Here is a 16,684-nt window from a genome sequence, read left to right as displayed (position 1 = left end):
TCTCTCTGTAAATATGCTTTGTGTTTGAGCGATGCTGTGTTTTTATCTGTGTATGGAATTCCAAATGATGAATGAAGACAAGTCACCTTGCATGGCTAGTGGCTTTTTCTGGGAGTCTGCCACCTGCTGTTTCTCCCTGTTCTTCCTGCGTCCCTATTCCACGGGATTGTTCCTTTTTTCACGTCTTCCCAAAGACAGTATAGAGACGCCTGGGCAAATAAGCCACCAAACCTCCCGGATTCCACACTCTCAAGCTCCTCATGCATCAACATTACATTGTGTACTAACTTAGAATTCTCCAAACCTGGCTTGGAAACACAACCCAGTTATCATAATGCTTTAGGACACACCCGCCTTCTCCTTTTGCAGAACAATGGTCCACCTAATAGGACTGGAGTGCACCCAAGCTATCACAAAACATTATTTCCCCGCTGCATCCCTCCCTCCCAGCGTTCGTAGCAGTACCCTTGTGCCTCCGAGCTCTGATACCAATCCCGTAGATTTAACCGAATGCAAGCTTACCTAATGAGTAGTGACCGAATTTATTTGACCGCAAATGGTAAGTAAAGTGGTATATGTATAGTGTATAATAGGTGGGGTAAGGGTAAAAGTTAGGGTAGGGAAGGGTAAGGAGGTGCTGCGGCGGGGGGGGGGAGTCTCCCCCGCATTAAAAAAAAGTTTAAAAAGTAAAAAGTTAATTGTGATTTTCGGTAAAAAAGATTCGGTCACTTCACCATTAGGTAAAATATTTTCGATCAAATCTTCCCCATCCCTCTGATACTATTTCGTTGGCAATTTTTGCTCAGTATGAAGCATAATAACAAAACATAACAGCTAAGGTAAAACCATAGCAGCTTTTGACAGAATTCCAAGACTTAAATTAAGGCTTTTTCCCTGAAGACTTTGAAACTAGTGCCCATGCTCATCCAATGAGAGCTGATGCTGCCACTCACAGGTCAACTAAGGAAAAAGCTCTTTAAAGCGCAATGCTTGATTACACTCAACACACAGGGGAGATCATGTTCAATAGTGGGGTAAAGGGAATGAAAGGCGTAAAAGCCTTGAGCAAGGCTTTTGCGCCTTTCATTCATGCCACATTTTCAATCATTTGTATGGCATAGAGGGGCGATATGCAATTTGCGTTTGCGCCGCTTTCCTTCCTCTCCACCATACAAATGCTCTAGCATTTGTGCTGGCATTGATTTTCATGCCGGTGCAAATTCTGGAGATCCCTAAGGAGTCCACCAGCTTTATGTACCAGCATAAATCAGGCAGAACCCATAGAGATCGATTGTAAATTCTGCCTGCCATACAAGCATAGCAGGCAGTGTTTACAATTATAATTAAACGCTGGCCGCCACGAGAGCATGTCTGACAGCGTTCACAATTACAAGTAAACGCTGCCCAGCAGCATTTTCTCACTTTGCACAGGACATAAGTGCAGGAGAAAAGGCGGCGTACACACGTGTAGGCCGCCTTTTGCCCTGCACATTTGCACACAACATAATTTGGCAGCGGGGCATGCCTACATTGCAGTGCAAACCTAATGGGACGCCGCAGCCAAATGACAGGGTTTTCCAAAATGAGCCCCAGGGCGCTCTCAAAATGGTGCTCCCTGCAAAGACGAATGTTTCATGTTGGGACGCAGAAAAGGCAATTGAACACGAAATTTACATGAACCGTCATTGAACAGTCATTTAACACAAAAAAAAAGACTACGGACAAAGAGAAAATACGTTCTTTAAGAGGCATAGATGAAGTATGATTACTTTCGTCCCTAAGCTTCCTCCTGTTTGCCTTTCCGAGTATGGGGGTCATTACGAGTCGGGTGGTAGGGTATACCGGGCACTGGTAAGGAGACCGGTGCCGGTAATCCCCTACCGCCCGATTACGAGGTCCCCTAACGTGAACCGCAAGGGACGTGTGGTCGGTCCACACATCCCTTACGGGTCCCGTTAGGGGACCAGGCCGCTAATTACGGGCCTGCTATTAGCAGGCCTGTAAGTAGCGCCTTCCCCACTCCCATTGAGCCCTATGGGAGCTCAAATGGGAATGGGGAATGGTGGGTGCAATGGGGACTTACCGGTCCCGCCAGGGTCGGACTAGACCGGTAAGTCCCGATTGCACCACACCGGACTCCGTCCCGTTATTGGAGGCAGTCAATGGCGCAAATAGCGCCATGACTACCTCCAATCTCGGAATGAGGCCCAAGGTCTTGCAATGAGCGTGTGTTACCTTCCGTTGTGATACTGCACGTGTTGTGCTTTCTTACCGGTAATGTTGAAGGTTATTCCTGTTTCCTATCCAGGGACAACTGTTCAGGTCAAAAACTTTAGTCAATAGTTCTTTTGTTTGAAGCCTAAAAACAATACAAAAAACATGAAGGTAAATACAACATTACGAGAAGCTGTTACAAAACAAGTGTAAATGCGCCTGCCTTGGTGACTACATGCATATTACCATATTGAGCTATTTCCGGTCACGCCATGTCAACTTGGGCCTTCATCTTGGCCCAGTTCAACCTCAAAGGCATTGTTGAAAAAGTGTAAAAACTAGCGTAAAAGGAACGTACTTGTACTAACACAGTGGGCCATTTTCCTTGTGTTTGCAGGTGGAGCTGTGGAATGGCAAGAAATACTGCTCCCCCGGCCTCCTGCACTCACCTGCAAAACCCGTGGTTTTCCACCAGTACGTCCTGGTTTGCGCTAGTGGAAAGCCGCTGGTCCCATATGGAACCCACTGGTTTTTAGCGCCTGCTCACAGCAGATGTGTTCCATAGGAATCCACTGTAAATGGGTTCTGCAATTGCTCAAGGCATTTACTTTTCTTCCAATAAAATGCAGAAAAAGCATGTTCACTTTTTTTGCCGAATGTGTCGCTTTTATTTCTGCTTCATAGTGTAAATGACCAAACCCGCAAGGAGGGCCACCAAAGGGACAAGAAGTCCAGAGGCAGGCAGCCCCCTCCATGCAATTTTCACTTTTATGAAAATGAGCACTTTAGAAATTTGAATCCATTTTGGGACACCTTCACCAACTTGATGTGGTGGGGAGCAACCAAACGTACGACCTTTTTCAAGCCCAAGAGACCACATTTGATTTCTAGGGAAACCTAAGTGTAAGGCCGCCTATTCTTGGAGCCTCTGTGCATGCGGGTGGAAGAATGCCAGCTAGCCTTCAATACAGTGCCCGTACCCCATAGTGGGCAGTCAACCAATACCTTTCTCAAAACTTAACTGTCTGAGCCATCAGCTGGGCTTCCAAGATTAACCACATCCCATACCACTGAGCATTGGAACGGGTTCAATATGGACTCTCTGGCCACCCAGAAGCTGAATCCACATTGACCCCTTTCCAACCAGTTGCACAGAGACTTTCTCCCACCTTCGATTCCAAGTCCCTGACGCTTTCTCCCACCTTTTATTCCTAGTCCCACACCCTTTCTCAGGCATTTGATTCCCAGCCCGACCCTTTCTCAGGGCTTTGAATCCCAGTCCCAGAACCTTTCTCATGCCTTTGATTCCCAGTCCTGGACACTTTCTCAGTCCTTTGTTTCCTAGTTCTGGACCCTTTCTCCCACCTTTGATTCCTAGTCCCGGACCCTTTCTTATGCCTTTTAATCCCAGTCCTGGGCCCTTTCTCCTGCCTTCAATTCCCAGTCCAGGACCCTTTCTCATACAATTGATTCTCAGTCCCGCCCCTTTCTTATGCCTTTTAATCTCAGTCCTGGGCCCTTTCTCCTGCCTTCGATTCTCAGTCCCGGACCCTTGCTCAGACCTTTGATTCCCAGTCCCGGACCCTGTCTCAAGGCTCTGATTGCAAGTCCTGGACCCTTTTTTATACCTTTGATTCCCAAACCCCGATACTTTCTCAGTCCTTTGTTTCCTAGTCCTGGACCCTTTCTCCCACCTCTGATTCCAAGTCCCTGACGCTTTCTCCCACCTTTTATTCCTAGTCCCAGACCCTTTCTCAGGCATTTAATTCCCAGTCCTGGACCCTTTCTCAGGGCTTTAAATCTGAAAGTAAGCATCCCCCACTAAGGCAGAAAACCCCCCTTACTGAGAGGCAATAAAAGACACACCCCAAGAGGGAATGAGACCACAACCAAGTGCGGGTGAATTTAAAAGGTTTTTATCTAAATCAAATAGGGTATGCAAAGGACTCTGCATACTCAGAGAGCGCTCTGTCTGACAATAGCAAAGACAGTCAGTTATATTACAAATACACGTCATGCATGAGGTAAGCTATAGGGGCCACATAGTCTTGAGGATTGGATGGCGATGCTTGGGTCGGCTGAGCTCATCGGGGTGGAGCTCTTGGGCGCTGGCTGTCAATGGAGATTCACCACGGTGGTTGTAGAAACTAGCCCTTGTGGCCTTTCATAACCATTCATCACACTCATCTATACCAAGTTGTTATTTAAAACTTCTAACACGTTAATCTAATACCTGGGTGGGGACACATGGAAACAATATGCAATACGAGGCTGTTTCCATGCATCATCATAAAGTTGTCAGTAGCAAGGGGTCCAGTCTCGTGGGTCCAGGTGTTTTATCAGGGGGCATGGGTCAGGCTATCTTCATCATTTTACTCTGCTTGATGCAGTAAATGATGACTCTGGGGGATGTTTGCACAACGACGTTAACCTTTGTGGTCTGATGGATTTGGGGCGAACTGGGATACCATTGGGTCAGAGGGGGTGCCTAGCTGGCACCTCAAAGGCGGTGGGATTTAGGACCAGGTAGCTCATAATTCATTTGACCTGTCCATGGCGGTCATGGGGGAGGTAAATACTTGAAGCGGGTCCAGCAGGAGTGTGGGGAGGTGAGGCTGTGCTGCTCGAACACCAGCGAGCCCCTGCGGGCAAGGGCGGGAGGAGGGGGAGATGGCCTTGTAACTCTGAGCAACTCTTTATTCACGGGGCTGCACAATATACCATTGGAGGGGACGAATGCTAAAGCTGTGAGCATTAGGGAAATTACACATTTCTGCCGTTTACATATGTTTACATTACTAAGTTCATGACAATAGAGATTTTTCAATATCACATGCAGTACATAACGTTAGACGGTCTAATACTGCAATTCATGAGAAAGGCAAATGAATAACAAACATGAGGTAGTATCAGGTTGGGTCATATACTCAGGAGCATGAAAGCAACATGTTAATCTAACATTTCAATTATATTACAAACGGATTCGATACCCTATGTAGCTTACATGCAATAAATACGACATATTTCGTTACATCATACACAAGCATTTTATATATTGCTTTTTCAATTATCCTTTTCACAATAGCAGCAAACATTGGTTGGCACAGAGTGGATATTCGAGTAGTTATACACTGGGCCTTGGAACATGAAGGCATCTTGAGGGTGTGCGGGGTCGCCTCGCTTTAATATAAGTAGTTTGTATTATACATTTAACCTTAATTACTACACATTCTTTAGCAACAGGAATAAGGCTGAGAGACTCGAGGGTTTAGTATTTACGGTTAACACTTCATCTGGGGAACTGGCCAGGGGGGTCAGGGACACCATATATTACTCGTGCAGGGTTTAGGCACGGGGTTGGGGTATGTTTGAGAGGGATGGTTTTTGTTCTTTTCCAGACTCCAAATACAAGTCCGGTCACTCCTAGGGTAATGATGTACTGCGGAAGGTAAATGATACAGTGTTTGTTCTGTTACTTGTTTGTGTCTAGTTGCTTGTGAGAATGGGATTTCAGCGGATCTGCCATGGGGTGGAGGCTGGGGGAAGTGCAGGCCTCTCCGTGTGCTGTCAAGTAGGGGCCAAGATGCAGCTTTGTATGCCGCCTATTCTGCATGGGCCTGGGTTCAGCACACTTAAAATGGAGTCTTGCTTATTGCAAAATGGTGTCTATGTTATGCCAGGCTACTGGCCGTGCAGCCTCACGTGTCGATCTGCAGCCAGCCTGCCTCCCATGCCCAGGTGCATGGGGGGCTACCGACGAGTCATGAGCCTCACATAGGTGGGCAATGAAGGGGAGGGGGGTCCTACATACCTATCCTCCCATATTTCCCCCCTTTTGTTACTTAAGTAAGGAATACTGCAACTCGCCCAACCTCTGGCGTTCCTTTTCATTTGCGACTGCTTCTTCCCACGCCGGTGTCCCCTTTATCGGCATCCAGGCTCTACACACCCCTCGGAGACTTTCCCCCCTCCTAGCATATTCGTCTGGTGTGCAGGTAATGTATATACATCCCCCATCTCCCTCCAGATCTACCCATACCTCTTTATACCATTCTCATTCCAGGGGCTCTTTTATTGTTTTATGGTATAATCTGTCCACTATGTCTCTGTCATAGTATAATGGCACCATTCTATACTTGGGTTTGGGATCCTCACCTGTCTGTACTTGCGCCTCCTGCATGATCTGTGCTGTTCCTCTAGCATTGCCCATTGTCACCATCATCATTGCACCATTAGGGACTGCGTTTGCGCAGCATTGAAGACCTAGCTGGCACACATAAAAAAATCAGGAGTAAAAATACAACAATGGGTATCAGCATCTTGATAGTCAATCCCAGCCAGGATGGTACCCAGGAAAAAATGTTGTCGAACCAAGAGCTCGGGCCCACTCCACCTTCTTTCTTCATCCGTTCCCCCAAATTGTGCACTGCCGCGATAACGTGTGATAGTGTTCCATTATCCGCGTCTTCAGAAGGCATGAATGTGCAGCACATGCTCCCAATTTTGCGGCAAACACTTCCATCCATCGCCGTTAACAGGTCTAGGACATACCTGTTCTGCATTGTCATTAGCCGTAGGGCCCTTAGCTCCAACTTGATCATGTTGAACCCCTCTTCAGTGTCGTTGGCCAGTTGGATCAGCTCCCAGCGCGTTATTTGCAGCCATTTTGCTTTGGCTCGCGTCTGGATACTCGGGACGAAGGAGGAAAAGAATGTTTCAGCAGAGTTAAACAGCCGGTACTTGTCAGGAATCTGTTCCAACAGATCTGAGGAGGCTTTGGATATGTAGTTGGACGATCTCCACTTTAGTGATATCACACCTTGTGCATTGTCCGTGGACAGGGCATACAGTGGTGGTTCTTCTGTTTGTTGTGGATTTCTTGGGTGATGTGCGGTTTGCAATCCTTTTCCTCCTTCGATGTGACTCTCCGGTATCACCATCAGGGCCGAGTGCAGCATCGCCAGAGAACATGTGCCCCTCCAAGATTGTGGCAGGTGCAAGTATGCCTGTTTACCGCAGACCCAGTAAGTTTCCATAAGTGCTGCTGTCCCTTTCTTCATGTCTGGGATAATGAGTGTTCGATTGCAGTTCTTATTTGTGCCCATGTTGTTTTTCCCCTCACCATGGAAGCATAGTTCATAGGATATTTCTTTTTGCAGTTTGAACGGTTTTTCTATGGCTGTCACCCATGTTAGCTTTGTGATATGCTCCGTCCAAACAGGTGTGCAGGCTTTCTCGATCCATTGTAGTTTGTCTTCTGGCAATCCTCGTAGTGCTTCTGGTTTGCATGTTATTACTTCATCTTTCCACTTATTTTCCGAAAAAAGGTTCTTTCAAACATATCACTCCTTTGGCTCTCGAGTAGCAAGTTTTTTCATTTTGCAGCATTTCAAAAGATACTGTGTGAACCTGGAAGGTGTTCTTAATTCTACATAGGGTGAGATGAAGGAGACACTGGGCGTCTGCAAGAGGCAATTCTTGAGGCAGTAGTACCTTAGGTGTGCTTGAGGCATGGGGAATCAAGGAACATACATAACAACTCTCATTAGTTGTCTGTTTTGCGGTGGAGCTCATATCCGCATACCATTTATTTGACTGATGTGGATGTCTAGGGTCTTCAATTGTGTCTAACTCCAGGCCAGAATACTCGTCATATTTTTTCCACCCCACCCCCCTTCTCCTTCTTTTGCTTTTAAGGTAGTTTTTCGCTGCTTGCAGTACTGTGCCCTCTTTACACGCTCCCCCCCTTTTCCCACTCATCATATAGGGCCATAAATCTTCCAGCCATCTCTGCGTTTTCTTCCTTCCTATTTGTGGGGGATTCATCTTCTGTGGACGGGTTGACTGTTGGTGTGGGCAGTGTGGCAGTAGTGTCATATAACCATGATATAACAGAAGGATTACGATCATTTAAGGCATAGACACTATATTCAGAGGCATTGTACTGGGAATTCGGGCGTGGTGCCAGCCTATTGCTGGTGTCATTTGGGTGCTGTGCATGGTCAGGGTGAGTGTCATAACCCCATATGAGCTGAAAGCCATCCTATATTAAATAGGCCCCTTCTTTAACCATCCTTGTCACATTCCCCATGTTGGTTCCATTCCCTCCCCCCTCATTCATCTCGATAGAGAGGAATGAAATTGCCCAGTAGAAAATTAGTCCAAACATCATTGTAAAAAATATAATCGCACACACAAACAAGCCACATTCACACGAATATCTATGCAAATCAAAATTCTTGTTTCCATTTCTATCTGCCCTAACATTATTCTGTGCGGGCTGCCCTTCGTTGCCATTGTTTCTCCTATACATTAAAACATAAAAGTGCATTACGCATCCTCAAACAATTATATGTGTAATTTTCATCAGAGATAGAGAGATAGAGGGAGCGAGAGAAAGAGAGAAAGAGAGAGAACTTTTAATATTATAGTTTTAAAGTTTTATACATTTTTCATGCCCCACAATCATCTTATCCCATTTATTTTTTGTTCTCAACATGTGCTACTATTTAATCATATGATGCAGCTATATCTCTTCTCTTCATTTATGGCTATACTTCTTCTGTGATTTGTACCTTTTGTCCTGTCCTTGTGTGATACAATAATAGGCTTTTCGTACATCTGTTAAATGTATCCAATACTTCAGGCACTTCACCTTCACCACCGTCATTGTGTAATACACTACCTCGTATGGGCCATGCAATCTTGGAGAATTCCACAAGCGCACTCAACTCCTAACATACACCGATTCCCCTGGCATTAGCTGGCCTGTTGGGTTCTCTTCTGAGAACGTTACTGCTTCATTTCCCTCCTCTCGTGTGAATGGTGGTGCAAGCTGTCTTGCTATCATACGAGCTGCTTTTGTGAGCTTCGTCAAGTATTCATTAAACTCTTCACCTAGTACTGTGGCACTTCTATGGGCGTCTGAATGTCTGCGGAGTGGGGTGTGTGCTGTGTGCATGTGCCTTCCTGTCACTATTTTGTGTGGTGACAGATTGTGGTCCTTGCTAGGCTGATCTCTCAGTTCGAACAAGGCCAAAGGCAGACAGTGCACCCAGTTCTTTTTAAGTGAGAAACACAATTTTGACAACCTCCCCTTCAGGAGGCCGTTGATTTTCTCAACCACGCCATTACTTTGCAGATGATAAATCGAGCATAATTTGTGTTTGATTCCTAGCTAAGTTGTTACTTCCTTGAAAAGGTTGTGGACAAAATGTGTGCCATTATCCGAGCGAATTACGTCACAAATTCCCCAGCGAGGGAATACTTCCTTCACCAAGAACTTTGCAGCACATTTGGCATCCGGATGTGCACAGGGCCCTGCTTCAACTCAAAATGGACAAACTACTACTATCATGTACCGTGATCCATTGCACCTCTCTCCCATATCTGCATAATCAATATGCAGCTCTCTGAAGGGACCTATTGGTTTTGATATTTTTCCCCGCAGTGTTATTAATGTCATTCCTGAATTATATATCTGGCACGTTGTACATTCCATTGCCATTTTTAAGAGTTGCTCCTGTAACCCTGGTATGAACCAATTCTCCTGTATTTGTGCGGAAATATGCTGTTTCGCGTTGTGTGCTGGGAAATGAAGTTGTTTGAAGGCTATTTCCAATAGTTTGACTGGCATCACCACCTTTCTGGTGTTGTTTTGATGCCATAAGAGATCTGTTGCTGACTGGCTACATCCCCTTTTTTCCCACAATTCCTTTTCCTCTTGTGTTGCTCCTTCTTGCAGTTCCAGTAGTTGTGACAAGGGCATGGCGTTATAGCCATCTGGGAGATCCTCTTCTACTTGTTTTTGTATCAGGTACTCACCTGGTCTCTCTTTTACTAGGTAAGAAGCTTCCTTGGCAGCAGCGTCCGCTGCCACGTTTCCCAAAGAGATCACATCTGTATTGTTCGTATGGGCCTGGCACTTCACTATGGCTACCACTGTGTGGTCTTTTAATGCCTCCATCAGTTCTTTTGAATGCTCTGCGTGCTGTACAGGTGACCCATCAGGTCTGTGGAACCCTCTCCGCCCCCACCTTGCTAATCCTCCATGCACTGTAGTAGTCATATAAGCTGTGTCTGTGTAAATTGTAACTTCACACCCCTTTGCTGCATGCAGTGCTTCGATGTACGCTATTAGTTCTGCTGCTTGTGCGGGCGGGTAGGCGCTGTTGTATTAGTACTTTGTACTCACCTGCTTCTAACCTTACAACAGCTATTCCCACGTGTTTTTCACCTGTCTCTGAATTTATTGATGCTAACCCTTCTATGAAGAATACCTCTCCTTCATTCAGTGGATTTTCACTCACCATGGTGGTTTTCCCTTCCTCCCCCTTGTATGTTGCACAGTCGTGTGCTTGCATGTCCTCCGCGGTGCATGGTTCTGTAATGAATCTTGTAGGGTTTACTGTCTTACATCTCACTATGTGTATGTTTGCGCTGGACAAAATAATTTCATATGCAGTGGCTCTTTGTGTTGTGAGTGTGCTTTTCGATCTTTCCAGGATTGCGAATAGAGAGTGCTCCACGAATAGTGTGACGGAACATCCCATCACTATCGTTGCACTTTTCTCAATGGCGAACGCTGCGGCTGCGAGAGATTGCTCGCAAGCGAAGTGTCCTTGCATTAATGCATCCAGTGTGCCACTGTAATATGCCAGGGGCTTGTGTCCCAGAGATGTCTTTTGTGTCAGTACTGCTGTCATGAGGGACCCTTTACAATGTGAGAACAGGTAGAACTCGCGCTCATAATCTGGGTTTGCAAGTACTGGTGCGCTTGAAATCAGTTCTTTGAGTGATGTGAAAGCATCACCTAGTTCTGTGGACCATTGTATCTCTGTGTTTTCTCGTTGGGCTTCTTTGAGTCCCTGCAATAATTCTCTTGTATACGCTGCGTAGTCTAATATCCATGCTCGGCAATAGTTGCAAATGCAGAGAAATGTTTGCATTTCCTTCACTCTTTTTGGTCTTCCTACTGCTGTAATGGCAGCTACCCTGCCTGGTATTACTTTCTTACCGTCTTTTGAAATTAGCTGTCCCAGGTATAATACTTCTCGTTGGCAGTATTGCAACTTCCGTCTGTCAACTTTGTAACCTTTTTGGGCCAACAATGTCAGGAGAGTAATAGAGTCTTTCCTACACTCCTCCTCATTTTTTCTGCAGATCAGCAAATCATCCTCGTATTGAATAATTGCACTGTCTGCCGTCATATTCCCTAGATCTTCATGTAGAATTCGGTTGAATATGCTGGGGCTTTCGCAGTAACCCTGGGGTAGTCTGCAGTGCTCGTATCGTTTTCCTCCCGTGGTAAATGCTGTTAAGTATCTGCACTCTTCTGCAAGTGGTATTGAGAAGAATGCGTTCTTCAAATCCACCACTGTAAAGTGAGATGCATCTTTTGAGATGCTGCACAGGATAGATGGAGGATTGGGGACCAAAGGGGACACTTTTTGGATGATGTCATTGAGGGGGCGTAGATCTTGGATCATCATCCACGCCCCTCCTTTTGCTTTTTTAATAGGGTAGATACAGGTATTACATGGTGAGTTTGAGGGCACTATTACTCCTTGTGCTAATAATGTGCTGACTGTTTCTTTTATCCCTTCTTCTGCTTCCCGGGATAGGTAGTACTGTTTCACTCTGGGCAGTATAGCTCCTGGTTTGAGTTTTATTTTAACTGGTGTAACCCCATGCAATAGTCCCACATTGTGGGTGCTGGTGGTCCACAGGACACTCAGCACTGATTGCATGTCATTGTCAAAGAAGGAAGGTGGTGCTCCCACCACAGCCATTAGTTGTACTGGCACTTGTCTTTCCTGTATCATGATATCAAAGGGTATGGCTATTTCCATTATTATTTCCCCATCACTCTCTGAATCTGTGAAAAGGTCTTCGTCTGACAAATCTCACAGTGCAATGTCGGCATTGATGCACAACACTGTGCGCCACTCGCAGCCGTGTATGTCCATTGCAATGACTGCTATTCTTTTGGCTGAGATCTGAACTGCGTGTAAGTCCAATGACATCACTGTCCCAGGCACTATCTCCGGGCATGCAATGGGGCGGAAAATAAACTCTGCGGGCACCCTCCATTCTAGGTTCTTCAATTCTGGGACCACCCGTGCCAATGTTTTCAACCGTTGAATGAACATGTCAGGGTCCACTGGTATGCCACGCACCTCTGGTGCTGTAGCTTGCGCGTGCACCACCAGCATTACGCGCATAGGGCAAATCCCTGGTGTTGAGCAGACTATTCCTCTCTCTGTGAAGCATATGGTCATGTTAAGCTTACTGAGGAGATCCCTCCCCAATAAGTTAATCGGGTACTGTTCATAGTACAATAGGGGTGTCCTTACTGTTTTAACCCCCCACTGTGACATCTAATTCTTCTGTGTAAGGAAGTTCGACCACCGCCCCAGAGAACCCATGTGTCTCCAATTTACGATTAGATAGCGGAAACCGACCTTCACGCAAACATGATTTCTCAGCTGCCGAATCCACCATAATAATGAATAGTTTGTTCCCTATAAATGGTTCCTCTGCTGCATTGAGGGTCGTCGATAGTATTGGATACGCAAGTGCTCTCTGTGGGCTGTCCTATGCTGGATGTCTCGTAGTCCTCCCATGGCTGAATACATTCCCTGATGCCACTGCCACTCCCCCATACGTTGCAGGTGCACGTTTGCTGTTGTGGCAAAAGGTTTGCCCTGTGTGTATGGTATATGTTCGCGGCATTGTGGGTGCTGCTGGACATTATGTGGTTGCTCCCTGTGTTGTTCTGGGCACCTTTGTTCCTACTGTCCTTGCCCCCCTCCCATTGGTAACCCATATGGACTTCCTGGGTGCGGGTGACCATGTCAAGAACCCAAGACCGCCTAGGTGCTATATGATGGGTGGAAGGACTTCAGAAGGCTGACCAGTAGAAGAAGAATTCTCCCCCCCGTTATACCTCACTGATGTTCAAATAAGAAGCAGAGAGATCGAGCAGATGGAAGAGGAGACCACCCACGAACCACTGTCTGCAGGGAAACAAAACAAATTGTCACCTAAAATAAAACGAGAGCCAAAACAGCAGAACAGCTGAGGGTGACTGTAGTTGACCCACCTGGTAGTTTCCTGAAAGGTGCAGGTCAGTCTTGGGCGTAGCTGGTATGTCTCCTGGAGCCAAGATTTGGTTCTAAAAGAAATACCAGTAGATCAAAACATAATACAATGAGGCTATAGAAGGAACAGGTAAGGGCAGAACTCTATGGGGATAAGGCAGAAAAGATATACAGACAGAGCTCTTACCTATTCCTGTTGTAGATGGGGACCGACAAGTTCCTGGTGATTCCGAGTGTCCACCTAGTTGACGGGATCCAGTATCCAAGGAAACCTATCCCGATGGCACGAGGACGCCTGATAGTCCCCAAGTCACAATCCTATCCCGACGGCACGTGGATGCCTACAGCACTGGCTGCATAGCATCTCTAGTCCTAGTGCCAGGTGAACACCATGATGGAGGAACCACCGAGAAAGCAATCCTTAAAACAATCCAGGTCAGGTAAGATGCTTGTAGATAAAAATCCAAACATTGAGCAGAAGAAATCCGTTGGGGAATCCGGGGCTGACGATGAGCTGGCAGAGACAGTACAAAAGGATTATGCAAACAAAGTCCTTTGGGCAATCTGGGTCTGGCAACGTGCTCGAAATGACAGTACTGAAGGTTTGGGCAAACGGAGTCCTTTGGGCAATCCGGGTCTGGCAGCAGGAAGGTAATTAGCAAGATGATAGTACCAGAGGGAAAGGGAGGGAGCAAAGTTTGTGAGAACAGATGAGGGTCAGAAAGGTTGAGTGAGGAGATAAGCCCGAAAGCAACTTAGCGGGAAATAAAGGAATCAAGGAAACAGGAGAGGTAATGTCCGGAGAGCAGGGTAGGCAGTAGACAGGTTAAACTAAAGCAGAACGTAGGGCAGAACGGGTCTCAGAAAGAGCAGACTAAATGGCTGGCGCGAAGCGAGGACGAAGCAAGCAGGTCCAAAACTTCAATCAGAAGCGCTGAGTGAAATTAGGAGGTATCTATAAGCCAACGAAGCGCGTCATGTGGCAGCGCGACCCGTGATTGGGATACGTCCTCCGGAATTGCAGCATGACGTAGCCCGCATTCTTTGTTTCTATGGGACTCTTCCGGATACGTGGTGTTTTGCCGTACGCTTTCCTCGTTCCCATGGCAATCTGTAACGCGCCAGGAACGGGGAACTCAGCTGGAGCCGCGAATTAAACAAATGAAGTGCACGCTTCGCAAGGAGTTTATTGCAGGTAAAGGCACTAGCCTGAGGTTGTGGATTCACTTGATTCCTGACAGTCACTTGATTCCTGACAGTTTCCTCCCCCAAAGGTGCATCAAGTCCCCTGGCAGCATGGAAATGACCCAAAAGCCGTGGGGCATGAAAATTCTCTGCAGGTTCCCACGTGCGATCCTCTGGACCGTAGCCCTTCCAGTCGATTAGATAATAGCGTTTACCGCCCCTCACTCGGGTATCTAATATTGCTCGAACCTCAAATTGATCAGTGCCTTGTACATCAACTGGAGCTGGGCGAGGCAGAAGACGGGTTTCACCAAGGAGATGTGAAAAACCGGATGTATCTTCCAATGAGAAGGCAAAACCAGTTTCACCACCACTGGATTGATCACCCGATCAATCACATAGGGACCCACAAAACGCGGAAGCAGGGATTGACGCCCAGGTAGGTGTAGATTTTTTGTAGATAACCACACCTACATCCCAGCCACGTAATCAGGAGCTACTGACAGATGACGGTCTGTATACAGTTTTGCAGATGCATGAGCATCAATCAACCGGTTCCTTACGTTTTCCTGCACCCCCAATAAGGCCTTGACGAAGTCTGCGACAGCAGGATGACTGTCAGGCAAAGGGGGATCCACCGGTAACGCACGAGGATGTTGGCCATAAAGAGCATGGAAAGGGGTAGTACCGGTCGAAGCATGTGTGGAATTATTTATGCAAATTCTGCAGCGCCTAACACTGACAACCAGTTCTCCTGGTATTATACCAAAAGACAACGAAGATATTGTTCCAATGTGGCATTTAACCTTTCGGTCTGGCCATCTGTCTGTGGATGATAAGAACTGTAGAAATGTTCCTGGATACCAAAGGAAGCAGTGAGAGAGAGCCAGAAATGTGTGAAGTGAATTGAGAACCCCGATCAGATACAATAACAGAGGGGAGACCAAAGAAACAAAATACATGTTTCAAGAACAAACCCGCACTAGGGAGGCCTTGACATGGGACAAAGACTGCCATTTTAGTTAAGTAATCCACTACCACCCAGATGGTGTTGTAATTTTGTACCACTGGAAGTTCAACTATAAAATCCATAGAGATCATAGCCCAGGGTCGTTGTGGCATGGGTAATGGTAGAAGAAGCCCCATATGTTTGGTAGGAGTGGACTTACTTTGTGCACAAACGGCGCAGGTTTGGACATACTCCTGTATGTCTTTGCGCATTCCAGGCCACCAGCACCAACATTGCATGAGATCGAAAGTCTTTCTTATGCCTGGATGAGCTGAGTACTTAGCATCATGACATCAGGTCACAGCCATAAAACGTGTCTTGGGATCCGGCAAAAATAAGCGGCCCTGAATATAGGGTAGAGAATGGATGATATCAAGGTTATATTCCGTGATTTCTGGGGGATTATTGGAAACTCACGGCTGTATGCTTGTTTTCAAGGAGGACTGTGGGGTACAACTACAAACTACCTGGTTGGGAAGCACCATAGTATCCGATCCTCACCGAGACTGGCATACAGCCATGCATACGAGATAAGGCATCGGCCTTGGAATGCAAATTACCAGGTCAGTATGTTACTGTGAAATCGAACATGGCAAAAAATGTGTGCCATCTAGCATGTCTAGACGTGGAACATTTGACTGATTTCATAGCCAAAAGGTTCCTATGGTCAGTAAAAATATGGACTGGATGGCGAGCCCAAGGAGGTGATGTTGCCATTCTTTGAAAGCTTTTCTTATGGCCAACAGTTCACGTTCTTTGGTAGTGTAATTGCGTTCATAAGTGGTAAAGTTTGTAGAAAAGTTTGCTACCGGACGTATAGCACCCGTATTTTCACATATTTGTGACAAGATAGCACCTATTGCTATTCCCGATGCATCCGCCTCGACAATAAAAGGCACCTCTGGTTTGGAATGCTGGAGAACCGGAGCAGAAGTGAAAGCCGCCTTGAGGGAATCAAAAGCGTTCTGAGCCTCCGTGGACTTGTGCTTACTACTTGTCAATGAGGTGAACGGGGCTACCAAACCTGAAAAAGTCTGAATGAAACGTCTATAAACGTTTGCGAAGCCCATGAATGATTGCAATGACTTCACGTTATCCGGGACTGGCCAGTTCAAAACTGCCTTTACTTTGGCTCCGCTCATGCGTACACCATGACTGGTTAGTTCGTAACCCA

The 16,684-nt window shown here is 46.4% G+C and overlaps 1 protein-coding gene across 1 annotated transcript in view; it reads right to left on the bottom strand.

Moving 5' to 3' along the window:
• Positions 1-16,684, bottom strand: part of LOC138567694 (alpha-2,8-sialyltransferase 8F-like) — a 333,692-nt gene that overhangs the window by 100,321 nt on the left and 216,687 nt on the right. The window contains exon 3 of the mRNA XM_069646164.1: positions 2,273-2,359. Within this exon, the coding sequence (XP_069502265.1) occupies positions 2,273-2,359 (87 nt within the window). The remainder of the gene's footprint in view (positions 1-2,272; positions 2,360-16,684) is intronic.

This window comes from Ambystoma mexicanum, chromosome 1p, assembly GCF_040938575.1.
Source record: "Ambystoma mexicanum isolate Mex_15411 chromosome 1p, UKY_AmexF1_1, whole genome shotgun sequence".
Classification (NCBI taxonomy): Eukaryota; Metazoa; Chordata; class Amphibia; order Caudata; family Ambystomatidae; genus Ambystoma; species Ambystoma mexicanum.
The sequence above is the reverse complement of the archived record's forward strand: the minus strand, read 5'-3'. Positions and strand labels throughout refer to the sequence as shown.